The sequence below is a fragment of the Phocoena sinus genome, chromosome 19, assembly GCF_008692025.1.
Source record: "Phocoena sinus isolate mPhoSin1 chromosome 19, mPhoSin1.pri, whole genome shotgun sequence".
NCBI classification, from domain to species: domain Eukaryota; kingdom Metazoa; phylum Chordata; class Mammalia; order Artiodactyla; family Phocoenidae; genus Phocoena; species Phocoena sinus.
Genome location: NC_045781.1, coordinates 16242648 through 16267723, shown reverse-complemented (window position 1 = coordinate 16267723; position 25076 = coordinate 16242648). Strand labels below are relative to the sequence as shown.

The window sequence follows — 25076 nt, the reverse complement described above, 5'->3', positions numbered from 1 at the left end:
AAATGGTACAGCCATTGTGGAAAACAGTATGGTGGTTCCTCAAGAAGTTAAATATATTTATAGAATTATATTTTTAAGCAGTTCCAATTCCAGATATACATTCAAAAGAGTTGAAAGCAAAAATAAAAACAAAAAACAAAAATTAAAAAAGAGTTGAAAGCACAGACCCAATTGATTAGGACTCAGATAACTGCTCATGGATATTTATAGCAGCATTATTCACAGTATCCATAAAGGCAAAAAGCAACCCAAATTTTCATCAACAGATGAATGGATAAACAAAATGTGGCATATACATACAAGGGAATATTCTTCAACCTTAAAAGGAATGGAATTCTATACAGGCTACAATACAGATGAACCTTGGAAACATTATGCTAAGTGAGATAAGCCATACACAAGAGGACAAATGTTTTATGATTCTATTTATATGAGATACCTAGAATAGGCAAATTCATACAGACATAAAGTAGAATATAGGTTACCAGAGACTGGGGGCAGGGTGGGAAGGGGAGTCATTTTTTAATTGATACCGAGTTATTGTTTGGGACGATGAAAAGTTTCTGTAAATGGATAGTGCTGGTGGATGCACAACATTATGAATGTATCAATACTTAATACTATTTTTTTTTTTTTTTTTTTTTTTTTGCGGTACGCGGGCCTCTCACTGCTGTGGCCCCTCCCGTTGCGGAGCACAGGCTCCGGACGCGCAGGCTCAGCGGCCATGGCTCATGGGCCCAGCCGCTCCGCGGCATGTGGGATCTTCCCGGACCGGTTAAAGTACCTAGTTAAAGACAGAACTGAGGGGCTTGGTCCTACAAGCAATCCAGTTATGCTTCCATATATCAGACCAATGCAAATAGAAGAAACATGGATAGATTACTATTTGTAACTGTACAAATAGTGTAGCCTTGATAAGGTTTCATTTTATTAAAACATAAAAGTTGATCACAGTGATCACTTGAACCCCTAGGAGACATATATGAGGGCAGACCCACAGGTGCCTAAATGCAGAGAATTGAGAGAGGTCTTGATGGTCCTTCTGAGGACTCCATCTTTCACAAGCATTGTCGGAGTTGTCAGTTTACATTTGTTTATGTAATTTTTTTTGCAAGAATGCCAGTCTCCCTGCTAGAATATTTACAGAAATACAAAAATATTCCCAAATCACAATGTCTGACATCCAATCAAAAATAAACAGTGATACACAGGAGCAGGAAAATATAAACCAAAATGAGAAGAAAAATCAATCACTTAAAACAGGCACAACATGAAAACATGCTCATCATCACTATTAGAGAAATGCAAATCAAAAATACGAGGTACCACCGCACACTGGTCAGAATGGCCATCATTAAAAAGTCTACAAATAATAAATGCTGGAGAGGGTGTGGAGAAAAGGGAACAATCTTACACTGTTGGTGGGAATATAAATTGGTGCAGCCACTATGGAAAACAGTATGGAGGTTCCTCAAAAAACTAAAAATAACTAAAAAAACTAAAAATAGAGCTACCATATGATACAGCAATCCCAATCCTGGGCATATTCCCAGACAAAACTATAATTTGAAAAGATGCATGCACCCCTATGTTCATAGCAGCACTATTTACGATAGCCAAGACATGGAAACAACCTAAATGTCCATCAACTGATGAATGGATAAAGATGTGGTATACACACACACACACACACACACACACACACACACACACAATGGAATATTACTTAGCCATAAAAAAGAATGAAATAATGCCATTTGCAGCAACACGGATGAACCTAGAGATTATCATACTAAGCGAAGTAAGTCAGAAAGACAAATATCATATGATACCACTTATATGTGGCATCTAAAATACAACACAAATGAACATACCTACAAAACAGAAACAGAGTCACACAGAGAACAGACTTGTGGTTGCCAAGGGAAAGGGGGGCGTGGAGGAGGGAAGGATTGGGAGTTTGGGATTAGCAGATGCAAAGTAGTATATATAGGATGGATAAACAGCAAGGTCCTACTGTATAGCACAGGGAACTATATTCACATCCTGTGATAAAACATAATGGAAAAGAATATGAAGAATATATATATATGTATTACTGAATCACTTTGCTGTACAGCAGAAATTAACATTGTAAATCAACTATATTTCAATAAAAAAAAAACAGGTGCAGAATGACAGATAGTAAAAGTAGAAGACATTAAAACAGAAAAATTTATTCCATATGTCCAAGAAGCTAGAAGAATGAACATGTGAAGTAGAGACATGAAAGACATAAGGAAGACCCTAATCCAACTAAAAGAGATAAAAACTATAAATTATGATATGAAATACACTGGATGGGATGAAGGGGAGAGTGCACATAGAAGAAAAGATTAGGAAACTGGAAGATGTAGCAGTAGAAACTATTCCAAATGAAGCCAAGAGAAAAAAAAAAAAAACCAAATATAACAAAATTCATCAGTGATCTTTAATAAGCAATCCTCATTATTTGCGAATTCACCTATTCACTGAACTTTATTTGTAACTCCCAAATCAATACTCATAGCATTTTTGCAGTCATTTACAGACATGTGCAGAGTGATAAAAAATTTGAAGTTGCCCATCATGCATGTTACCAGCTAAGGTCAAACACAGTGTCACTCTGCCTTCTGGTGTCAGCTTTCATATTATAAAGTGTCCTTTTCGCAATCTCTTTAGTGCCACACTTTTTTGAATTTTTGTGCTTTTTGGGTGATTTTGCTGTTGAAAATGGCCCCCAAGCACAGTGTTGAAGTGCTGTCTAGGGTTTGTAGTGCAAGAAGGCTATGATAGAGAAAATACACGTGTTAGATAAGCTTCATTCAGTCATGACTTATGCAGCTATTGGCTGTGAGTTCAATGTTAATGAATCAACAATACGGCACATCCAAAACTAGGACGAGGAAATTCACCAGTCTCTACATGTGGCCACTCCAGAAATGTTAAAAGTGTCAGGGGAAACTCTGACTGAAACTGACTGCCCTGGCCAGGCAAGATAGTAGCCACTTGTATGAGTTACAACAGGAGATCCTGGTAAGGAATGCGGAACTAACAAGCTACCACCAACTGGAAGAATTCGGGAAAGGTCAAAAGGAGAAAGGAGACACAAGTCCATATGTCCTTCCAACCTCCCAGAATCCTTCTCACTGGAATCCATCTTGGCTGAGCAATGCGTGTGCCAACAGGAAGGACCCTGAATCAGAATGACTGGCCAGAGACAACCCAGAAACTAACCCCATTTCCATAAAACCCGAGATTGCAAGCCACGTGGCAGAGCAGTTCTCCTGGTCTCCCTTACCCTGTTGCTCTCCACACGGGGAACCCCTTCCCAATAAAGTCTCTTGCTTTGTCAGCATGTGTGTCTCCTCAGACAACGCATTTCCAAGTGTTAGACAAGAGCCCACTCTCGGGCCCTGGAAGGGATCCCCCTTCCTGCAACAAAAGTAACATCTATAGTAGTGTAATGAATCTAAGAAAAAGATGGAAAAGTGGCAAAAGCTGTGGATTCATGAGATGAAGACCGACTAAAAAAAAAACAAAACAAAACTGTACAAGACAGCATTGAAAATACCCACTCCAACCTAAACATCTTTTCATACCCCTAAATACTACATGTTATCCAACCTATCAGGACATCATAAAAGCACAACATGAGGGAGCTTTTTAGCAAAGTTCTCAACACCAACAAAGAAACCACCATGGGACTTCCCTGGAAGTCCAGTGGTTAAGACTGTGTTTCCACTGCAGGGGGTGCGGGCTCAATCCCTGGTCAGGGAACTAAGATCCCACGTGGTGCATGGTGTGGCCTAAATAAATAAATAAAAGAAACCACCATGATGGACTACTGGATGTCTGTCACCATATGCACTATTAGTGTGTTGGCACAGCCTGGGATAATAACAAGCAGACTACTATCATTAACTGTTAGGAAAATGCTTCGCCAGACTGCCTGAAAATTTTCAAAGGCTTTGAAGGTGTTACAGAAAATATAAAGGACAGTGTCAAACACATAATGCATATCACATGGTATATAAGTAAAAAAGGCTTCAATGACATGACGGAAGACATGGAAGAAATTCTGGCAGAGAAGGAAGTGGAACCCACCAACAAAGACCTGGAAGAGATGGCAAAACAAGGCAACAACCTCTCCTTTGGTTTTCCTGGGTCAAGCCAAGGTCAGGAGATTAATCCACTCAGGGCACTGCCCCATCACACATCCTGCAGTTCTATCAAAATCAGAGTTTTAGTTAATGTTTTTAATTTTGGCTAATTTTTAATTGTTTGTAGGATTTTCTTTGCATGACTGTACTGTAGAGCAGTGTACTGTACAGTGTTTACATGTTTATTTTATATGAGTACTGCATATGTGTATTGTTTGTATGACTGAGTGAAAAAGTTAAAGCAGTACAGTAACAATACACAAAAATGATATAATTAAAATATTTTTTATTATAAGGAAATATTGGATGTAACATAAGAAACATTTATTAAATAAGGTATCTTTAAAAACAGAAAAAAAATCCATAGAAGATTACGTATTGGGACTTCCCCGGTGGCACAGTGGTTAAGAATCCACTGCCAATGCAGGGGACATGGGTTCAATCCCTGCTCCGGGAAGATCCCACATGCCGCAGAGCAACTAAGCCTGTATGCCACAACTACTGAGCCCACATGCCAACTACTGAAGCCTGCATGCCTAGAGCCCGTGCTCCGCAACAATAGAAGCCACCACAATGAGAAGCTCATGCACTGCAACAAAGAGTAGCCCCCGCTTGCCACAACTAGAGAAAGCCCATGCACCACAACGAAGACCCAATGCAGCCAAAAAATTAAAAACTAAATAAAAAGATTATGTACTGATTGGTTGATGAAAATGTGAACAGAGGCTCTCAGGAACTTAAACCTGTATTGCCACTAGGAGCAATGGTTCAGTATTCACTAGTTCAGTGTTTGTGGTGAATTTATAGAATATAACTACCATGAATTAGAAGAATTGACTGCATATGTAGGTGTGTATGTATATGTATTTCATCACTCAGGCCTTATATTCAAGGGTAGACATGACAGTGTTTTGTAACAAAGATCTTTTAATAAATGTTAGCAGAGCTGCCCCAATGGTCCAATTCTCCTGACTATGGATATATAAGAAAACACATAAAGGTGATGAGGCCTTTTGATCTCTCCCTCTTCATCCCCTCTGCATGTGCACACACACAATTGACAAATTGTCATAGCCTGGCAGGGAAATCAGAACGCAGCCACACATGCATTTCTCTTTCCTTTCTTCTACATCTCTTTGTTCTTTTAAAATACTCTTGAGATGGATTTATAGTATAAACATAGGAAGAACTGTTGCTGACATTTTCCTCAAATGCATGACAACCACTGAGTCTCTCTCGTGGATGATTCTCAGGTGTAGTGTAGAGCTGCAGGCTGCGTCAATTTCTAGATGACCTGCCACAAAAAGCTTTCACAGAGATGAAAATTATGATGTTTCTCTTCAGATACTGAGTAAGATATTTCTCTGGCCAAAAGACTTCCCTGAATAGTTATACTCAAAAGGAAAGGTATTTCACCAGTATGAGTTCACTAAAATTGACTGAAGTGAACACATTTGCAAAAGGCCTTGTTACATCTTTTAAACTCTGGTGTGACCCTTTCGATGGTGAATGAAGGATGAACTATGGCTGAAGGCCTTCCCACATTCACCACATTCAAAGGGTTTCTCTCCAGTGTGAGTTCTCATGTGTTGAGTTAAGGCAAAGTTGTCACAAAAGGCCTTTTCACATTCTTTGCACTCATAGGGTTTTTCTCCAGTGTGGATCCTATTATGCCGAACAAAATTTGCAGGTTGGGTAAAGGCCTTTCCACATTCTCTGCATACATAAGGCTTTTCTCCAGTGTGAATCCTCATGTGGCGAGTAAAGGAAGAGCTATAGTAAAATGCTTTTGCACACTCTTTACATTCCAAGGGTTTTTCTCCACTATGGGTCCTATTATGTCGGATAAAAACAGAATGGTGTGTAAAGGCCTTTCCACATTCACTGCACTCGTAGGGCCTCTCACCAGTGTGAATCCTCATGTGTTGAATTAAGGAAGAGCTGTCACAAAAGGCTTTCCCACATTCTTTGCACTCAAAGGGCTTCTCTCCAGTATGGGTCCTCTTATGCCGAATGAAAGTGGAGCGGTGAGTAAAGGCCCTTCCACATTCGCTGCACTCATAGGGTTTCTCTCCAGTGTGAATCCTCATGTGTTGAGTGAAGGATGAGTTCAGGCAGAAAGCTTTTCCACATTCTTTGCACAAAAAGGGTTTTTCTCCTGTGTGGGTCATATTATGCTGGATAAAAGTGGAGCGGTGAGTAAAGGCCTTTCCACATTCACTGCACTTGTAAAGTTTCTTTCCAGTGTGAATCCTCATGTGTTGAGCAAAGGAAGAGCTGTAGTAAAAAGCTTTCCCACATTCTTTGCACAAAAAGGGCTTTTCTCTAGTGTGAGTCATATTATGCTGGATGAAAGAGGAACGGTGGGTGAAAGCTTTACCACATTCTTTGCACTCATAGGGCTTGTCTCCAGTGTGAATACGCTGGTGCTCTGTGAGGTGAGACCTGCGTTTGAAGGCCTTCCCACACTCAATACACTTGTATGGCTTTTCCCCAGTATGAAACCTCATATGTCGAATGAAGTCTGCCATATAACGACAGGCTTTCCCACATTCACTGCATTCATACGGCTTCACTCCAGCGTGAATCTGTTGATGCCGAACGAGGGCCCAATTCTTGCTAAAACCTTTTCCACATTCCTTGCATCTGTAGAGATTATTCCTTGCATCAATAACAGGGTCTCCTCCTGGTTCTCGGGAATCACGTTCATGCAGAGCATCTCGTGTAGTGACTCGCTCCTGTAAAACCCTTAAATAAAGACTATCATCTGTCTCAAAGTCATCATGTTTATGGCTCAACTTCCTAGGGCATGTCTCCTTGTGGATGTCTGTTCCTGGCCTCAAGTTCCCTTCCTGCATTTCTGACAGTTTTTCCTGATCCCTTGCTTGCTCCAGCCTGGAATGCCTTGAGGCTCCATGTGTCACTCGTTCCTCAAAAGGGGCTCCCTCAGTGAGGACCAGGTGAGAAGCAGTAAGCTCTGTGATCTCAGGTTTTGCTTTTTCACCTGAAGGAAATCCAATATAAGAAAGGTGCCTATTAGTGATGTCAACACAGAACAAAATAAATTACCAGTTTAGTGGAAGAATGAAGGTGAAAATAAAGCCTCTACTGTCTATGGCATTTTTACATCTTTTAAACCCAGGTTTAAAATTTCTTTCTTTACTGATCCTTGGACTCTTGACATCTTTAAAAGGTAACCCAGGAGGAAAATCTGGTGCAGAATAGAAAATCTGGAGTGGAGACTCCTCCTCACTCTCCAGAATGGGGTAGGGTGGACAGAGTAATGATAATGACTGTGTTCCAACGTCTCATAATGCTATGACAGCACAGGGAAGGTGGACCTAACTTGGCCCAGATGGAAGACAGAAAGAGGTCAGTGGAGGCTACCTGGACAAGGTGCTACATGAGCTTATTTCGAAAGATGAGTAGGAATTCCCTGACAGAGGGATGAGGAGAAAAATTGTAGCAGATGACTGAAAGTACAAAGGTTCAGGGTTTTGAGAGAATGTTGAATGCCAGGCAAAGAGAAGAGGATGACAGGATGGTGGAGAGGGAGGCAGGGAAAGAGGAGAAACAAAACCTTAGGATTCTGGAGTGTGTGAAAATTGGGGCAGGGGCAGTGATAAGCAACTGGGTGCAAATATTGAGTCTATTATATCTAGTAAAGACTAGGTGAACAAACTCAAAATAGATAACATTTAGATGAAGTAAACCAGAAAACATCACATTAATGAAGATTTATATGAAAAGAGGTTAATAATATAAAGTTGCCAATTTCCCTCAAATTCATCTATAAATTTAATACTACTTCAGATAAATCCCAGTAGGGTTTTTCATGGTTATTGGCAAGCTGATTGTGGAATTTATATAAAATAACAGAGAGACGAGGATATCTCTGAAGAAGAATAAAGCAAGGGGACTTGCCCTTTGAGGAATTAGGATTATGATGAAATCATACACACCAAGGCAGTGTGATGTAGCATAGATATAAGATAAGCTGTCAAATCGTCAAAGGACAAAACAGAATTGGGAGCTCAGAAATGTATATATGGAACTTTGATATATGACAAAAGCAGCAGAGACGCCAGTGGAAAAAGGAAGGAATACAGGAAGTCGCCTACATATGAACCTTCAAGTTGTGAACTTTCAAAGATGCGAACAAGGAGCTTACTAATGAAGACTGGATGGAATTGGAGGCTCAGAGAAAGAATGAAGAGAGACAACAGGAAGAAGAAGTAACTGAAGAACCAAAGAGATTCATGACGCAGGAAATGGCAAGGGAATTTTCTTTATTTGAGGAGGCACTGTTAGTCTTTGAGGCACAGGACCCAAACGTAAACAGTACACAAAGGTTGCAGCAGCTATTCAGAATGCAATCCAGTGCTACCGTGTCATCTATGACAAGAAAAAAATAGCTACTATCCAGACATCATTGGATCATTTTTTTCAAGAGGGTAGACAGAATTGAATCCAGCACGGAACCAGAACCTGTGCCATCAACGTCAGGTGTAAGTGAAATTGCAGCTTGCCCTTCTCCTATTGCTGATGATCCTTCAGCTCTACCATCTCCCACCTCCTCCAGTCAGTAACTCTTCTTGCCAGTTCACTCTATGCCAGCTCCTGTATACCAGCTGTTGTACTATACTACTGTACTTTTCAAGGTACTGTACTGTAAGATTAAAAATGTTTTCTTTGTGTTTGTTTTTTATGTATTTGTGTTAGAAGTCTTGTAAACCTATTACAGTACAGTGCAATACAGCTAATTGTGTTACTTGGGTACCTAGGCTAACTTTGTCAGACTTACAAACAAATTGGACTTATGAACGTGCTCTTGGAACAGAACTTGGTCATATGTAGGGGGCTTGACTGTATTCAATAAATGAATGTAGAAAAATTATTTGTCACAATGGAAGAAAATGAAATTGTATTTCTATCTTGTACAAAACAAAAAATTAATTCCAGACTGATTAAGACTTAACTGTTAGAAGCTAAAGATTAAAAACTTTTAACAAATAGTGAAAATGACTATCTTTTAGATCTTGGGGAAAAGGAAGATTTCATAAACATACAGAAGCATTCTTTATAAAAGACTAATCAATCTGACTAAACTAAATATAATTTTTAAAAAGGTAAACAAAGAAAGATGGCTATATTAACATCAGGACTATATTAACAGACTACAGAGCAAAGAAAATGGGACAATGAGGGACATTATATAATGATAAAAAGATTAATCCACCAGGAAGACGTAACAATTCTAAATCTGTATGTACCAAATATAAGAGCCTCAAAATATACAAACCAAAAACTGCACTGAAAGGAGAAATAGACAAAACTACAATGACAGCTGGGGACTTCAACACTCCACACCCAAAATGAAAACTGAACGTATTATGAACTGATATTTCACAGATGTATACTGGCCAATCAACATATGAAGAGATAACTCAAATTTCTTAGATATGAGGGAAGGGCAAATTAAGACTACAGTGAGAGACCATTTTATATTCACCTGATTGAAAAAACTTATCAAGTGTTAGAGAGGGTATGGATCCATGCAATTGTTCATACAAGGCAGGTGAAGTGTAAGTGGGTACAAATAACCATTTTAGAAAACAACAGGGCATCATCTAGTAAAGTTCTCCTTTTGCTTAACTTATAATCCCCAAATTCTAGTCCTAGGAATATTACTAAGAGAAATTCCCACACGTTTGTGAGAACACATGCATGTGAATTTTCATGGCTGTATTGTCTGTGGGTACAGAAAATTAGAAACAAGAAAATTCCCATGAAAATGGATGAATACATTGTGTTATACTCATATAAATGACCACAGAAGAAAAAAATGAGTAAACTATAGCTTCATGCATCATGAATCTTAGTAATGTACTGTTAAATGAAAAGTACAAATCCTATACACCAACATAAATGGATACTTTTTATAGTATTCAAATAAGAAAGCAAAACATACACACACAAGTACGATGAACAATCTTTATTTTTTTGAGAATGTCAGTTTTTAATTTTTTTTTTTTGCGGTACTCGGGCCTCTCACTGTTGTGGCCTCTCCCATTGCAGAGCACAGGCTCTGGATGCGCAGGCTCAGTGGCCGTGGCTCACGGGCCCAGCCGCTCCGCGGCATGTGGGATCTTCCCAGACCGGGGCACGAACCCGTGTCCCCTGCATCGGCAGGCAGACTCTCAACCACTGCACCACCAGGGAAGCCCGAGAATGTCAGTTTTTAATGGCATTATAAAAATGATATGTACAATACATACCTAAAATTTAAATTGTGGTAAAATACACATAACCTAAAATTTACCATTTTGAAACCATCTTAAAAAGTAATGGATAGAATAATTAGATGAAGTGGACAAATTCCTTAAAAGACTCAAATTACCAAAACTGATACAAGAAAAAACAGAATATCTGAATAGCCCTGTATTTACTCAAGAAACAAATTTTGGTATGGACTGAATGTTTGTGTTCCACCAAAATTCATGTGTTGAAGCCCTAACCTCCAATGTGTATTTGGAGATAGGGACTTTACAGAAGTAATTAAGGTTAAATGAGGTCATAAGGGTAGGGATCTGAGAGGATTAGTATCCTTATAAGATACACCAAGGGACTTCCCTGGTGGTCCAGCGATTAAGACTCCTCACTCCCAATGCAGGGGGCCCAGGTTCGATCCCTAGTCAGGGAACTAGATCTCGCATGCTACAACGAAAGATCCCTCGTGTCATAACTAAAGATCCCTCATGCTGTAACTAAAGATCCCGCACGCCACAACTAAAGATTCTGCATGCCACAACTAAAAGATTCCCACGTGCCGGAACTAAAGATCCTGCATGCTGCAACGAAGATCCTGCACGCAGCAACGAAGATCCCGCGTGCTGCAACTAAGACCCAACACAGCCAAATAAATAAATATTAAAAAAAAAAAAAAAAAAAAAAAAAGAAGAGACACCAGAGAACTCTCCTTCTCTTCCCCACCACCCCCAGCACCACACACCACACCTAGGAAAGGCCATGGTCTCTTTGTCTTCATATAACAACACTAATCCCATCATGGGTGCTTCCATCCTCATGACCTCATCTAAACCCAATCACCTCCCAAAGGCCCCACATCTTAATTTCATCACATTGGGGTCTTAGAGATTCAACATACAAATTTTGGGAGGACACAGACATTCAGTTCATAACAAGGTTACATGAGAAAATGTAAATCAATCATCACAGTGCATGGCAAGTGTTCTGTAAATTTTAGACCACTGTCTCCTATCATTATCACAGTTGGTGCATTTGTCCATCAGAATGTCAACAATAACCTGTAAGAACATTTTTAGTACTGTGGTGCTGAGAAATACACCTACTCAAAGAGTAAAGGGGCAGATACCACCTGCTTACTAGTATCTGAAGCAATGAGGACTCTTACACGTGGCCGGTGGGAATGTGAAACAGTGCAGTCACTTTGAAACTGATTGATGGCTTCTTTTAAAGCTAATCATGTAACTACACCATGATCCAGCCAGTCCACTCGTATGTATACTCCCAACAGAAATGCATGCTTATAGCCAACAAAAAATATGATCAAGAATATTCATAGCAGCATTCTTCATAATATTCCAAAAATGGAGAACAGCCAAATGTCCATCAACAGGAAAACAGGTATATATAATCTATTAATTCATTGAGATATTGCACAGCGAGAAACTAACTCCAAATATATGCAACCACATGGGTAAATTCCAGAGTCATAATGATTATCAAAAGAAGACAGAGATAGCAATATTGTGTACTGTGGAGTTCCATTTATAAACCTTCAAAACTAATCTATGGTGACAGAGTCTAAACACTGGTTACTTTTGTGGAAGGGGATATTAATAAGGAGAGAAGTACAAAAAGCCTGAGAGGTGCTGGAAATACTATATTTCTTATCCTGTGTGGTGGATACTCTGGCTTATATATATGTAAAATTTCATGATGATGAACTTTAAGATTTGTACATTCACTATGTGTAAATTACCCCTCAGTACAAAAATTACAGAAAATAGTAAAGGGGAGGTCTGTGTAGATGTCTCTTCTGAGAATGAGAAAAGTCCTCGAAGAAGCTTGGTAGTTCAGCTGAAATAAAGTCAACAACTTTTGGAGGGCACTGGAGAGCCAAGAGCATTTTTTTTTTAAAATGTTTCCCTCAAGTGTCAGAAACTTGACCACGTTTTTTATGTTGAGTAGAGAGAAGATGGAGATATACAAGAGGTAGGAAATAAATGAAGATGCACATTCCCTGATACAGTGGACAGACTCATGTATGGTTCCCCATAATCCCTGCCTCATGGTGTTCACACAGTTTTGATGCCCTCTGCCTGAATCCTAGTGGGACCTTGATTTACTTCTAAAGAATAGAATATAACAAAGGTGACAGAATGTAAGATGTAAGAGATAAAGTATATGTGTAAGATCTCTCTTGCTGGAGTCTCTCACACCATTACTTGATTTGAAGAAGTAAGCTGACATGTTGCAAGCGGCCTACGATTGCAGCTTTGCAGAGGACCCAGCTAAGCTGTGCCTGGATTTCTGATCCACAGATGAGAGATAATACATGAGTGATATTTTAATATTAAATAATGAGTGATTTTTAATATTGCTATATAGCAACAGATAACTAATACACCTGAGAAGGTAAGTGAAGGTATGACCTAGATGCTGCTTGGGGAATTAGCCACGGCTGGGGATGAGAACTCTTCTGAGAGGTGAGAAGGAACCCACAGGGATAGATCAGTAAGGGTTAGAAGGCAAGAAAAACAAGTGAATGGCCTTTATTTTCAAAATGAACTAGGTCATATGCTGAGATCTCAGTGGCTAGGGAGGTGGTGATATTTGGAATAAGGTGTGAGTAGACGGGGAAGTGGATGTAAGACATAAAGCTGATCAGAGGCACAGAGCAGATATGGGGGGGACCAGTTAGGAATCTGTTAGCATCATGCAGGCAAAAGATGATTATAGCCTGGACTAGGGTGATAGTGCTGGAACTGATGGAATTGATGGAGACGATGGATTCAGGAGAAACGTATGATGAAATATGATCAAGATTCAGGGATGGCTGGATATTGGGAATGATGAAAATGGAGGTGTTGAGGGGTTGTTCAAGTTTGTTTTTGGCTTTCTCAACTTAGTGAATGGCAAGGCCATGAATTGAAATGGAGAGACGAGAGGAATGGGCAAGATCATGAGGTCCTTTTTAGGCATGATGGGTGTGAAGTGCCTCTGAAACATTCAAGTGAAGATGGAGAACTGTGGGAAGGGGTGAAGGCTTGAGACAGACTCAGCAGGGCTGACGAGGCGCTGGCCAGAGATACTCACTGGCTGGCTGAGCAGCCTGAAGGAACCCTAGTGGGGAGAGATCATGAATCTGCGTCAGTGCTATCCACACACTTGAAGTGGAGCTGACAAAGGCAAATGTCCCCTTGAGGTTTTACAAGACAGGAGGGTAGGAAGATGACAAGGCTAGGGACTGCTTCTGAACATCTCATTTACAAATGGAAGGATGGATGCATGCAGGGATGTATAGATAAATAAATGATTGGATGCAGGTAGAAAAGAGTGGGAATGCAAAATATAGTTGGAGGTAGTAATCTGCAGAAAAAGAAAGGACTGTCTTTTCTGAATCTGGAAGGAAGTTTGAGATATCATTGTTCTCTATTCATTATGAGTAATAATATATGAATATTACTAGTAGGTAAATTTATTAAGCCACTAACTTTGGGTCAGGTAATGTCCTAATAAGCAGTTTCAAGTTATCTAATTACATTCCCAAACAATACAGTGATACAGAAACTATTATTACTCTATCTTTTTCTAATATAGGCTAAGTTTAGCAAACTGAGTATATGTTCATCATATCCCTGGTATTTTGTCCTTGGGCACAAGGCTAAACCACATTTCTATGACAAAACACGTAGCCTAATGCCCAGTTCTTGTCAATGGAATGTGAATGGAAGTGACTATGTATGCAAGTGGATATGACTACTCCCCTTCTCTCCTGTTCCTCTTGGCCAGCTGGATGATGCCAGGGCCACCTTACAGCCACATACTGACAAAAGAATACACCTGGGTCCCTGAATAGATATGTGGTACAGAGCTCCCCTGCTGACCCACATTATACCATGGCACAAATGAGAAACAGTCTTAACCAGTTGACCCACCAAGATTTTGGAGTTATCTCTTACAGCAGGCAGCACCAACTCAGCCTTGAGTTGATATCAAAGGCACAGGGAGATCATGCAACTTCCCCAGGGTCATGAGGCTAGTAAGTGGCCAAGTTTACAGCCCATCTCTTACCCAGTATACCACATTTCAACCCTAGTAAAGGCAAAGAGTGTGATGGGATTGGGAAGACAGAGGAAACACAGTTCAAAGTGCTCCATGACCACCTAAGACCCCAGGAAGGCTGCAAAAAAAGAAACTGCCCATGGAATTTCAGACACAGTCATTCCGTGGTAGTCTGCCAGCTGCCATGCCACCCACCTGTACAGGTGCTTCTGGAGAGGCCTCTCTTCACTGTCCTTAGTTCTTGCCCATGCTCCAGTAGGTGAATCAGCTCTGGTTTGGGAACAGGATGCCCTGTGCATGGAGAAATAAATGGGGCATGGGTATATAGGTAAAGACAAAAGGAAAACTCTGAAGTATACCGGAGTGTACACCTTTAACACACCACCATGAAACCCCAGAAAGGGGATGACTCCTTCCAGAAGGTTTTCCCTAATTAAATCAGTAAGATTCAACCTTCCCATGCATCAGAACTACTTAGACATGCCTGGTTCTAAACACAGAACAAATTAAACCAAATCTCTGGGCATAAAAACTGAGCTCTGGTTGTTTTCAAAGCTCCCCAGGTGATTCTGGTGCCCAAGGATGGCTAAAAACACTAGACTAACTAAACTGAGAGTCAGTTATCTGAGGTAGGCCATGACCTAAACTGCTACCCATTCTTAAGAAAAAGCCTTCAATCCAGGTTGGGAAGACAGGGCTGAATGTGGGGACCTGCTGCCTTACTTGCTGCTGCACCATCCTGTGGCCACTTCAAGGATGCTGGCCTGATGATCTGGGCCAAGGAGAGAAAGCAGACAAACAGAGACAACTGGGTTGGTAGATACCAACCCAGGAGCCAGCACCACCTCAGGGCTTCTCATTAGGTGAAGTAATAAACTTTTTTCAGGGTGAAACGTGTATGAGGTGGTTTTCTGGTACATGCAGCCAAATATATTTTGCCAAATTCGAAGGCTAAGGGACAGGAGGACTCTGGAGAGAAGTCAATGACTTAGAAACCAGGACCACAGAAGCTCTGATTAGAAAATCCTGTACTGCAAGCCAGAGTGCACCCAGCTGTCACTGAGCAAATGTTCACTGATGTCTGCCATACGCCTGGCACCAAGCTCAGTGATGGGGCCGTGGAAAAGGAGAACCAGATATTCCTTCGCCTCTGTTGGACCTGAGCTCCCTGACCCCTCAGGGACTTGGCTCGTGTCGGTCCCTCCACCTGGAATACTATTCCCCAGATGTCTCCTTTCAACAACTAATCACAATTGTCATAAAATAACACTGGATTTACTTCACTGATGACTGACCTCCTGGGAGAGACTATGTGGACACAAGGCTGGGAGAGCCCTGTCAGAGGTAACCATTTCTGGATAAAGTGGACATTTAAGGTTTAGGTGGGAGAACACTTGGGATGTATTAATTTATTATATATAACAAATGCACGTGTGGCACTTGCTATGTTCCCAGTTCTATTCTAAGCCCTTTAAAGATACTAGTTCACTGGGGCTAAGTGGAAGGTTACTATAAAAATATGATAAAACAAAAATAATCGTGGTCCCAGCAAGCTCATGCTGCCGACTCAAGTCTGTGAGTCCTGCGACTGTTCTTTCTGCTGAAGGGGAAATCAGCCAACAGCCATGTGAACGCTGAAGACTCAGCACTAAGCCCAGACTCTCTCAACAACAGTCAAGAGGCAGGAAAGAAGGGAAAAAGAAATAGCCTTCTCAGATGCCCATCAATGCCATTTGAAAATATGTCTGTGTACTCTCTAAAATTAACTCCCATAGCCTCAGAGAAGCAAGGCACAGGCCTTAGGACATAAGGGATGACTGTGCAGGTACCAGGGGTCAAAGAACTCTTTTAGCTGAGATTGTGTTGCTTGGAAAGATACCAGTAGCACTGATGACAAATAGCTTCCTGTCTGTCTAATTCACCATGTTCTTGGAGAACGTCCCATTAACCACAGGTCCTGTTAACTGGGCTCTGAGGACATTTGACCCAATCAAGCTGAATTCCAGATCATGGGAATCTGGAATAAGAATGTCAGATTGAGGTCAGCTTATATTGGACACTTGGGTAAAAGTGTTGAGAAGAACTGCATTTGTTGTACAACAATCCTTGATGCAGAAAAGGAAACCAAGCAAGAGGAGGTTAGATAAGAACATGCTGGGGCTGGAGGGAGAAGGGAAGGTAGGTTCCTCAGGTCTTCTCAACCAGCCATGCTTAGAGAGAGAGAGTGGAATGAAAGAGGCTGTGGGTACCACACAGGTGAGGCCTTACCCAGTGAGACCAGGAGGCCACAAGTCTCCAGCATCACCTCCTGGTATAAGGTCCTCTGGGCCAGGTCCAGATGTCTCCATTCCTCCCCAGTGAAGGTTACGGCCACATCTTCAAATGATACCAATTCCTGGAAAGTCAAACAGAAGTGGTGGGGTGCCTGTATGAGTCTACTGTTTGGTTAGTGGCAAAAGTCCAGAGAGACCCAAGGCCTGAATCACTGAGTATCTCCTGAGAACCAAGGTCTGTGCTGGGCTCAGGAGGGAGGTAGATGGTGCCTTTGACAGAATACAAAGGTGCAGGAGAGGAAAGCCACCTATATGGGAATCCACTGGAGAGTGACACAAAACAGTGGTAATCTTGTGTGGACTGTGAGTCCATTACTGTAATTCAAGTAATGATAACACAGCAGCAGCTGAGCCTCACTGGTCTGCACTGTTTGCCTGCACCTAAGGGCTTTAGGTGCTGTGTTAAAGCAACTAAAAGACTCTAGGTCTGGAGCTAGACTTCCTGGGGCTTAAATCCAGCCTTTTGATGCTAATTTCTTTGAGCCTCAATTTCCACATTACCAACTTCACCATGTTGTGGGAATTTAAGTGAAAATGTTCATAAAGCAAACACTGCAGTGCCCAGCACATGTCAGTGCTCAGTGTGTATTTGTGAATTTCATTAATCCTCCTGCAGCCCATGGGGTAAACACCATCACTGTCTCCATTTCACACTCAGCAAATGGGGACTCAAAGTCAAGCTGCCCAGAGTCATATGTCTAATGAGAAGGGGCAAGATTTGAAACCAGGTCCCTCTGGATCAGGCACGGTGGGGGAGTTAGATTTAAGTATGATGGGAGCCCCAGACGGTCGAATCTTTCATTCATCAACTGCTTACTGAACACCTGGTACAGGCCCAGCACTCTTCTAAGCCTGGGAATAAAGCAGAGAACAGGACTCACACTCTTGTCAAGGAAAGATCCTTGACAAGAAACTAAATAAATGATCAAGATAGTCATATGGCCCTGAGGGCTCCGAAAAAACCCCCAAAAGTGAGTGAGATGACTACAAAGATTATGGGAGACTTTATGATACGGGAGACTCTAGATGGGGCAACTGGGGAAGACCTCTCTGAGTGGATGTGGAACAAGGCTGGAATGAAGTTAGGGAGCAAGTCAGGTGAGGAAATATGGGTAAATAAGAGAAGTTCTGAAGGTGATCTGAGCTATGATGAGAGCAAACAAGGTGGCATGCTGAAGAATAACTTAAGGCCTGTCCATGTGTTTACATGCCTTGAGACACAACATTCCTATGCACTGTCATTAAGGAATACTGTAATGGATTCACTTTTCAAATATAAGTAAATGTGCTAGGAAAATGGGTTCACTGCCATAAGTGGCAAGCCAACTTCACTTGTGGTACCCAGATGGCATCTGCAAAGATAAATTCAGTGACTGGCTTGTCTTCTGGTCTGTCCAGGGAACTTCTACTCCTATTAGCGGAGCAGCAATTCCAAAAACGCTGCTCCCACCTCACCTCTGCTCTAGAGGCTCTCTCATCCCAGTCTCCCAGCTTTCAGCTGGGTTGAGGCCCGAGGCAGGGAGGCCTGGGGGTCAGACTCCATCTCGGTGTGAGACTAAGATAATAGCAGGACCAGGAGAGTCCCTCTCTGGAAACCACATCGAGAGTGATGCTCTCTGGGTCCTGCTGAGCACTGAAGGACACACGTCACACGCATATCCTCTCCAGTTCCCTCAACCGAAAGAGAAAAATAGTTAATAGTCCAATTTTAGACCCGAGGGAATGGAGGCCAATCGACAAGCTCAAGGTTAGAGCCAGAAATGGGTGCCTCTCCACACCTGAACCCCTGGCCCGGATTCAGAAGCCTGGGTTGGAAGTGATTAGCACTGTCGTTCCCACACCCCATTCTCACTGGACCTCCAGATCCGAGAGTATTAAGAGGGAAAGGCAAAAGTTCCCGAGATTCCCTATATCATACCGAGTGGAACCGTGCTGACAGCGACCCCAGCGCACATGGGCCTGCGGAACCCTCCACTCACCAGCTCCGGCGCCGCCATGGGGCCCTGTGGGCAGAGCGGGACGACGAGAGGCGGCGACAAAAGCCGGTCCAGCGGGCTCAGCCGACTCCTCAGGCCAGCCCTGGGCGGGAGCACCTGGGACCTGAGTGTCCGCGGTGTGGGATGCGCACAAGGCCCCGGGAGCCGCCTCCGGGACCTGCGGAGACCGAAAGCTGGGGCCGAGCTCGGAGAGTGCTCGGCTGACAACCCGCTCGAGGGGGGGCGGGTCACGGCTCATACAAAAGCGTAGAGGTGGGTCCCATTCTCCTCGCTGTCCTTTGCTCGGTCTTGAAGACCTTTTTCTGAGAAGCCGCCAATGCCCAGTGCTCCAGCCAGAAAGGCCAGTAAGGACATACCGGCCACTTCCCAACGACGTCCTAAGACCCGACGCCAGAAGCTCCGCCCAAGCTGCAGCAGGGAATGCCGGTCTCCGCCGTCCGTCATTGACTCTCCTGCCGCCGCCGACGTTCGAGGCACTGCCTTGTGGGTAACGTAATTTCTGACTGCATCCGGTGAACTGGGGAGCTCACTTCCTGTTTTCTGTGAAAACTGTACCCTGAGGTTCCAAAGAGGGGGCGTGGCCTCGTTTCTTCTTAAAGGCACGCAGATTTCCTCGTCCCTTCAGGCAATGCCCCGCCCTTAAAGGTCTGTAACACGTGACCCATGCCTTGACCTTCCGCACTGTGCTCCTGCCCCAGCGTTTCCCCTCTCTGAGCCAGGATTTACAATGAAAAATGAAGATTATTCTTTAAGATAGTAATTTAAAGTGTTCCCCTAATCCGTGGTTTCCAACCCACAGACCACATCAGCATTACCTGGGAACTTGTTACAAATACAAGGCCTCAGATCCCACTTCAGACATACTGAATCATGTACTCTTGGGTGGGCCCCCCCCCCGCCCCCCCCCCCCCCCCCCGCATACTTGTGCCTAAGCCCTCCAGGGGATTTTAATGGTCCAACACAGTTAAGAACCGGACCCTTTAAATTCCAATGAATGAGACAAAACTATCTACTTCCTGGGAGATAACTAAAAAGTGCTTAGCACTAGGCCTAACATAATGATAAGTACTTAAGAGCTTTTGCTGTCATTTTATTATTATTTTATATTAGTATTATTGGCAATGTCTTCACAAGGATCTGGCATACACTGCTGTGAGAATAAGTCTGATATACTTCTTTGCAGAGTCATTGGTGATATTTGTCAAAACATGAAATATATTGACTCTCTGGCTCAACAAGAAGCCTCCTAAGTAGTGTTTAAGACTTTTACATAATACAGTGTTGTACCATTTGGCTCACGTCATTTTGTTTTTTTTTTAATGGTCCATGCAGCAGAGTTTCATAATATAGGTAAATCTATTTTCCAAGGGATACTTCCTTACAGGCCACAGGATTCAAAATTTAGCATCACCAGGAGTAATTGCCTGCAGGCCTAAGTGAAGAGTAAAGTTGACATGGTTTCTAGTTTGTTGGTTAAGATGATGTTATTTTTCATCTTTAATTCATAGGAACCAGGACCTCACCCTTCCAGCCCTCAGGGCAGCCAGGCACAAATGAATGATCGTGAGACAGCCAAGTCTAACACTCAGGGTCTCAGGGTCACCAAGTCTTGTTCTCATCAAGGGACTGTCAACCCACCCCCCAAATTTAGAGTCCACAAGAAGATGGCAGTAAATCCTGGGGGTTGTGAGAAGTGAAAGCATTAAGTCCAAAGAGGCATTCCGAGGATGGAGCAGAAATGAGAAAACATAATGATGACAGCTTCACAATCACTTCTGCCCATATTCCATTACCCACACAACTCATTCACATGGTCCCCAAATGGATTGATGACCACCCAGCCATTTTCTAGCACAATCCTTTAATTTGGTCATCAGGTATCCTTTTTATTATTTATCCTCTACATTCCACACTCTCACTTACTCCTTAATGTGACAAGCCAAAACCCTGTCCTGTCTCTGACCTCATCTAAATTTTAGAATCTCAGAGTGATGTGTCATATTACGCATCTGGTCCAGATTTTGTTCGTCTAAGATCAGGAAGCTCAAAACAAAGCTAAATGTGGCTTCCACCCAGACCTGATGTGCAACTGCCAATCAAAGACATGATGGAAGGACATAAACTACTGGGAAAAATACCCCTGCCAGCTGAAATTTCTATGCACAGCAAAGTACCTTACAAGAACAGTGTGAAATAAGACCATTTAAGGCCAAAAATGTGAAATTAATGGAAAAATAACGCTCACAAAATGACAGTCTAAAGATCATGTTTAAGGTCAAAGTAAAGTGATTCCAGTTGAAAATTCTGCAATGATAAAAGGAATAAGTATACAAGAAAGGTGTGTTTGTGCATTTATACAACCACTCATTAGCTATATGAAATCATTATATTTCCTTTTTGAGTTAGAAAGATGAACTTACCATATATATCCTCAATAACACATAATTTAATATGGGGAAATTGTTCTAAATCCATTATATTGTCCAAATGGAAGTAATTTATAAATCTATACTTTAATATGTTAAAGATGTAAATAGATGGAAAGATATTTTGTGTTAACGAATTGGAAGACAACACAGTAAGGATGTCAAATCTCCCCAGACTGATAAATAGGTTTAATATAATTCCTATCAAACTAACAGACAGGGCAGGGTAAACAATTTATAATTCAACTAGTTTGAATAATTTCAATGGGCTCTAAGTTATAGGTGTGGTAGCTGGTTGCCTGGTACCTGGCCCTGGAATGATTAAGGCAGAGGAATATTGCTTCCTGGGGCACACAGGGAGATAGAGGAGGTAGAGCTCTGGATTGATTAGTTTGCATGTTCTGGGCTGAGTCCTTTGCTATCCTCAAGAATTGGCTAGCCCTGGGAGGGGTAGTCTCTCCCCAGTCAGAGCTGCCCCTTCTAGGGCTAGCCAATTCTTTTTTTTTTTTTTTCGGTATGCGGGCCTCTCACTGTTGTGGCCTCTCCCGTTGCGGAGCACAGGCTCCGGACGCGCAGGCTCAGCGGCCATGGCTCACGGGCCTAGCCGCTCCGCGGCATGGGGGATCTTCCCAGACCGGGGCACGAACCCGTGTCCCCTGCAACAGCAGGTGGACTCTCAACCACTGCGCCACCAGGGAAGCCCTAGGGCTAGCCAATTCTTAAGGGCAGCCATACCTCCTGAATATACATTGTTTACCCTGCTCTGTCTTGCCTTTCTCATGGAAACCCCAATAGTCTGTGGCCTAAACCTATCTCTTGCTCTTGCTTCTGTTTTCTGACCAAAATCTCCTGTGGCCCTGCATGGCATGCCATTCCTCTTGTTTCCAGGGGAACTGAGTGACATTATAGGCTCCTTTCAGTGGCATTGAGAGAGAGAGAGGAGAGGGAGAGAGAGGAGGAGAGACTATAAAGGGATAAAGGGATATCATGAGGGAGATTTTCATGGAGATAGAATGGTTCTGTATCTTGATTGCAGTGGTGGTTACACAATTCTTCACGTGATGCAATTATGTAGTATTACATGTACACGTATTGTATGAGGGTTAAATTCCTGGTTTTGATGTTCTAATAATTACCTAAGAAGTAACAATTGGGGAGAAACTGAGTGAAGGGTAACATGACTTCTCTACTATCTTTATGACTTATTTTGAATCTATAATTATTTCAAAAACAGATCATGTCACTATCCTACTGAAAACCTCCTATGGACTCCCAGAGCACTTAACATAAGATCCAAATTTCTCATCATGACCTATGAAGACTTATGCCCCAGCCCCCTGTGCCCTGTATCTCACTGCCTTGCACTTTCTTCCTTCAGCCACATTGGCTTCACTTGCTTTCTTCACTAGACCGAGCTCTTTTCAGCCCAGGGGTTTTGGCACATGCTAGTTCCTTTATCAGCAATGCTGTTCCCCACCTTTTTTTTTTTTTTTTTTTGCGGTACGCAGGCCTCTCACTGTTGTGGCCTCTCCCGTTGCGGAGCACAGGCTCAGCGGCCATGGCTCACGGGCCCAGCCGCTCCGTGGCATGTGGGATCTTCCCGGACCGGGGCGTGAACCCGTGTCCCCTGCATCGGCAAGCGGACTCTCAACCACTGCGCCACCAGGGAAGCCCTGTTCCCCACCTTTGAACCTGGTGAGACTATTCCATCCTGCAGGGGACTGCATGATGTCAGCTTCTGTTTACTCTGCTGTCCATCCTGAAGTTTGTACCTTAATGTCCATTGTCCCTCTTTTACCAACGAGAACACTGAGAAGTGATATTAGCAGGAAATGACAGATCAATATCCCTTACGAATATATCAATAGATACAAAAATCTTCAACAAAATATTAGAAAACCAAATCCAACATCATTTAAAAATTTATAAAGGGTTATACACCACAACCAAGTGGATTTATCCCAGGAATGCAAGAGTGGTTCAATATAAGAATATCAAGTGGGGACTTCCCTGGTGGCGCAGTGGTTAAGAAGCTGCCTGCCAATGCAGGGGATATGGGTTCAAGCCCTGGTCCGGGAAGATCCCACATGCTGTGGAGCAACTAAGCCCACGAGCCACAACTACTGAGCCCATGCGCTGCAACTACTGAAGCCTGAATGCCTAGAGCCGGTGATCCACAACAAGAGAAGCCACTGCAATGAGAAGCCTGTGCACCGCAACAAAGAGTAGCCCCTGCTCGCTGCAACTAGAGAAAGTCCGCGTGCAGCAATGAAGACCCAATGCAGCCAAAAATAAATAAAATAACGTTAAAAAAAGAAAAAATAAAATCAATAGACCACATTAATAAACAGAAAAAGACATGATAATCTCAATTGACAAAGAAAATGCATTTGATAAAGTCCAACACCTTTTTATAATAACAATAGTAATAAACACTCAGAAAACTAGAGATAGAGGAAAAATTTCTCAATGTGATAAGTGGTATTTACAAGAAAGCCACTGTTAAAATTATACTCGATAGTGAAAGACTGAAAGCTTTCTCCCCAAGATTAGGAACAAGACAAGGATTCCTGCTTTTACCACTATCATTCAACAATGTACTAGAAGTTCTAGCCAGAAATTAGGCAAGAAAAAGAAACAAAAAGCATTAAATTTGGAAAGGAAAAAGTAAAACTACCTCTATGCACAGGTGACATGATTCTAAATATAGAAAGTCTCATAGAATCTACCAGAAAAACTACATGTATTCAGAAAGGTTGCAGGGTACAATATCAACATGCAAAAATCAGTACATTATTGGTGGGAATGTAAAATGGGTCAGCTGCTGTGGAAAAAGAGTTTGGTGGTTCCTCAAAAAGTTAAGCATAGAACTACCACATAGCATATGATTCCATGGCTAGGTATACACCTCAGAGAATTGAAAACAAGTACTTCAACAAATACTCTCACACAGTGTTAATAGCAGCACTATTCACAATAGCCAAAAGGTGGAAATAATTGAAATTTTTGTCGATGGATGGATAAACAATGTGTGCTATAAACATACAATAGAATGTTATTCAGCTATAAAAAGGAATGACACAAGGAATTATACAATGTGGATGAACCTGGAAAACTATGAAAGATTTATAGAAAAATAGAGAAAATGGTGAAGCCTAGATAAAGAATTCTTAGACATGATTGCACAGGACAGAAGGGAAAAAACTGATAAATGAGACTTTATCAATTTTAAAGATATTTGTTCTGTGAAAGTATTTTGAACTGAATGGAAATGAAGACACAACATATCAAAATTTGTGGGAGGCAGCTAAAAGAGTATTTAAAGGGAAATGTATCACATTAAACACATTTTAAAAAGGAAACGTCTTAAATCATGGAACTCAGTTTCCACATTAAGAAATTAGAAAAATAAGAGAAACCAGGAAAAGGATATAATAAAGATCAAAATGGAAACCAGTGAAACAAAGAAACAAAACTAGAGAAAATCATTGAAACTAAAAGCCTTAAGATATGTAAAATTGATAAACCTCTAGCCAAATTTTATCAAGAAATAGAGAATACACAAATTATGAAATCAAGAATGAGACAGTGAACAGACATCACCACAGATTCTATGGATATTAAATGTTAATGCGGGAATATTGTGAACTTCTTTTATGGCATTAATTGAAAAACTTAAATGAAATGGACAATTACCTTTAAAGACACAAACCATGAAAGCTCATTTAACTTATTTAGCCCTATATCTATTATAGAAATTAAATTTCTATTTAGAAACATTCCCACAAGGCAAATTGCAGGCTTAAA

General features: G+C 41.8%; 1 protein-coding gene across 2 annotated transcripts; it reads right to left on the bottom strand.

Annotated features, from left to right (window-relative positions):
• Nucleotides 1-2489: 2489 nt before the first annotated feature.
• On the bottom strand, nt 2490-19321 carry ZNF599 (zinc finger protein 599). 2 transcript variants are annotated; one of them, XM_032613643.1, is made up of 4 exons: nt 18826-19321; nt 16782-16908; nt 14709-14804; nt 2490-7185 (listed from the first exon to the last, which is right to left on the bottom strand). In XM_032613643.1, exons 1-4 carry the CDS (start codon nt 18841-18843, stop codon nt 5660-5662), a joined length of 1767 nt encoding a protein of 588 aa, XP_032469534.1. In that variant the 5' UTR covers nt 18844-19321; the 3' UTR covers nt 2490-5659. The 2 variants fall into 2 exon arrangements, with proteins under 2 accessions (XP_032469534.1, XP_032469535.1); XM_032613644.1 differs by having other exon boundaries at nt 4813-7185; nt 19200-19296.
• Nucleotides 19322-25076: the final 5755 nt, after the last annotated feature.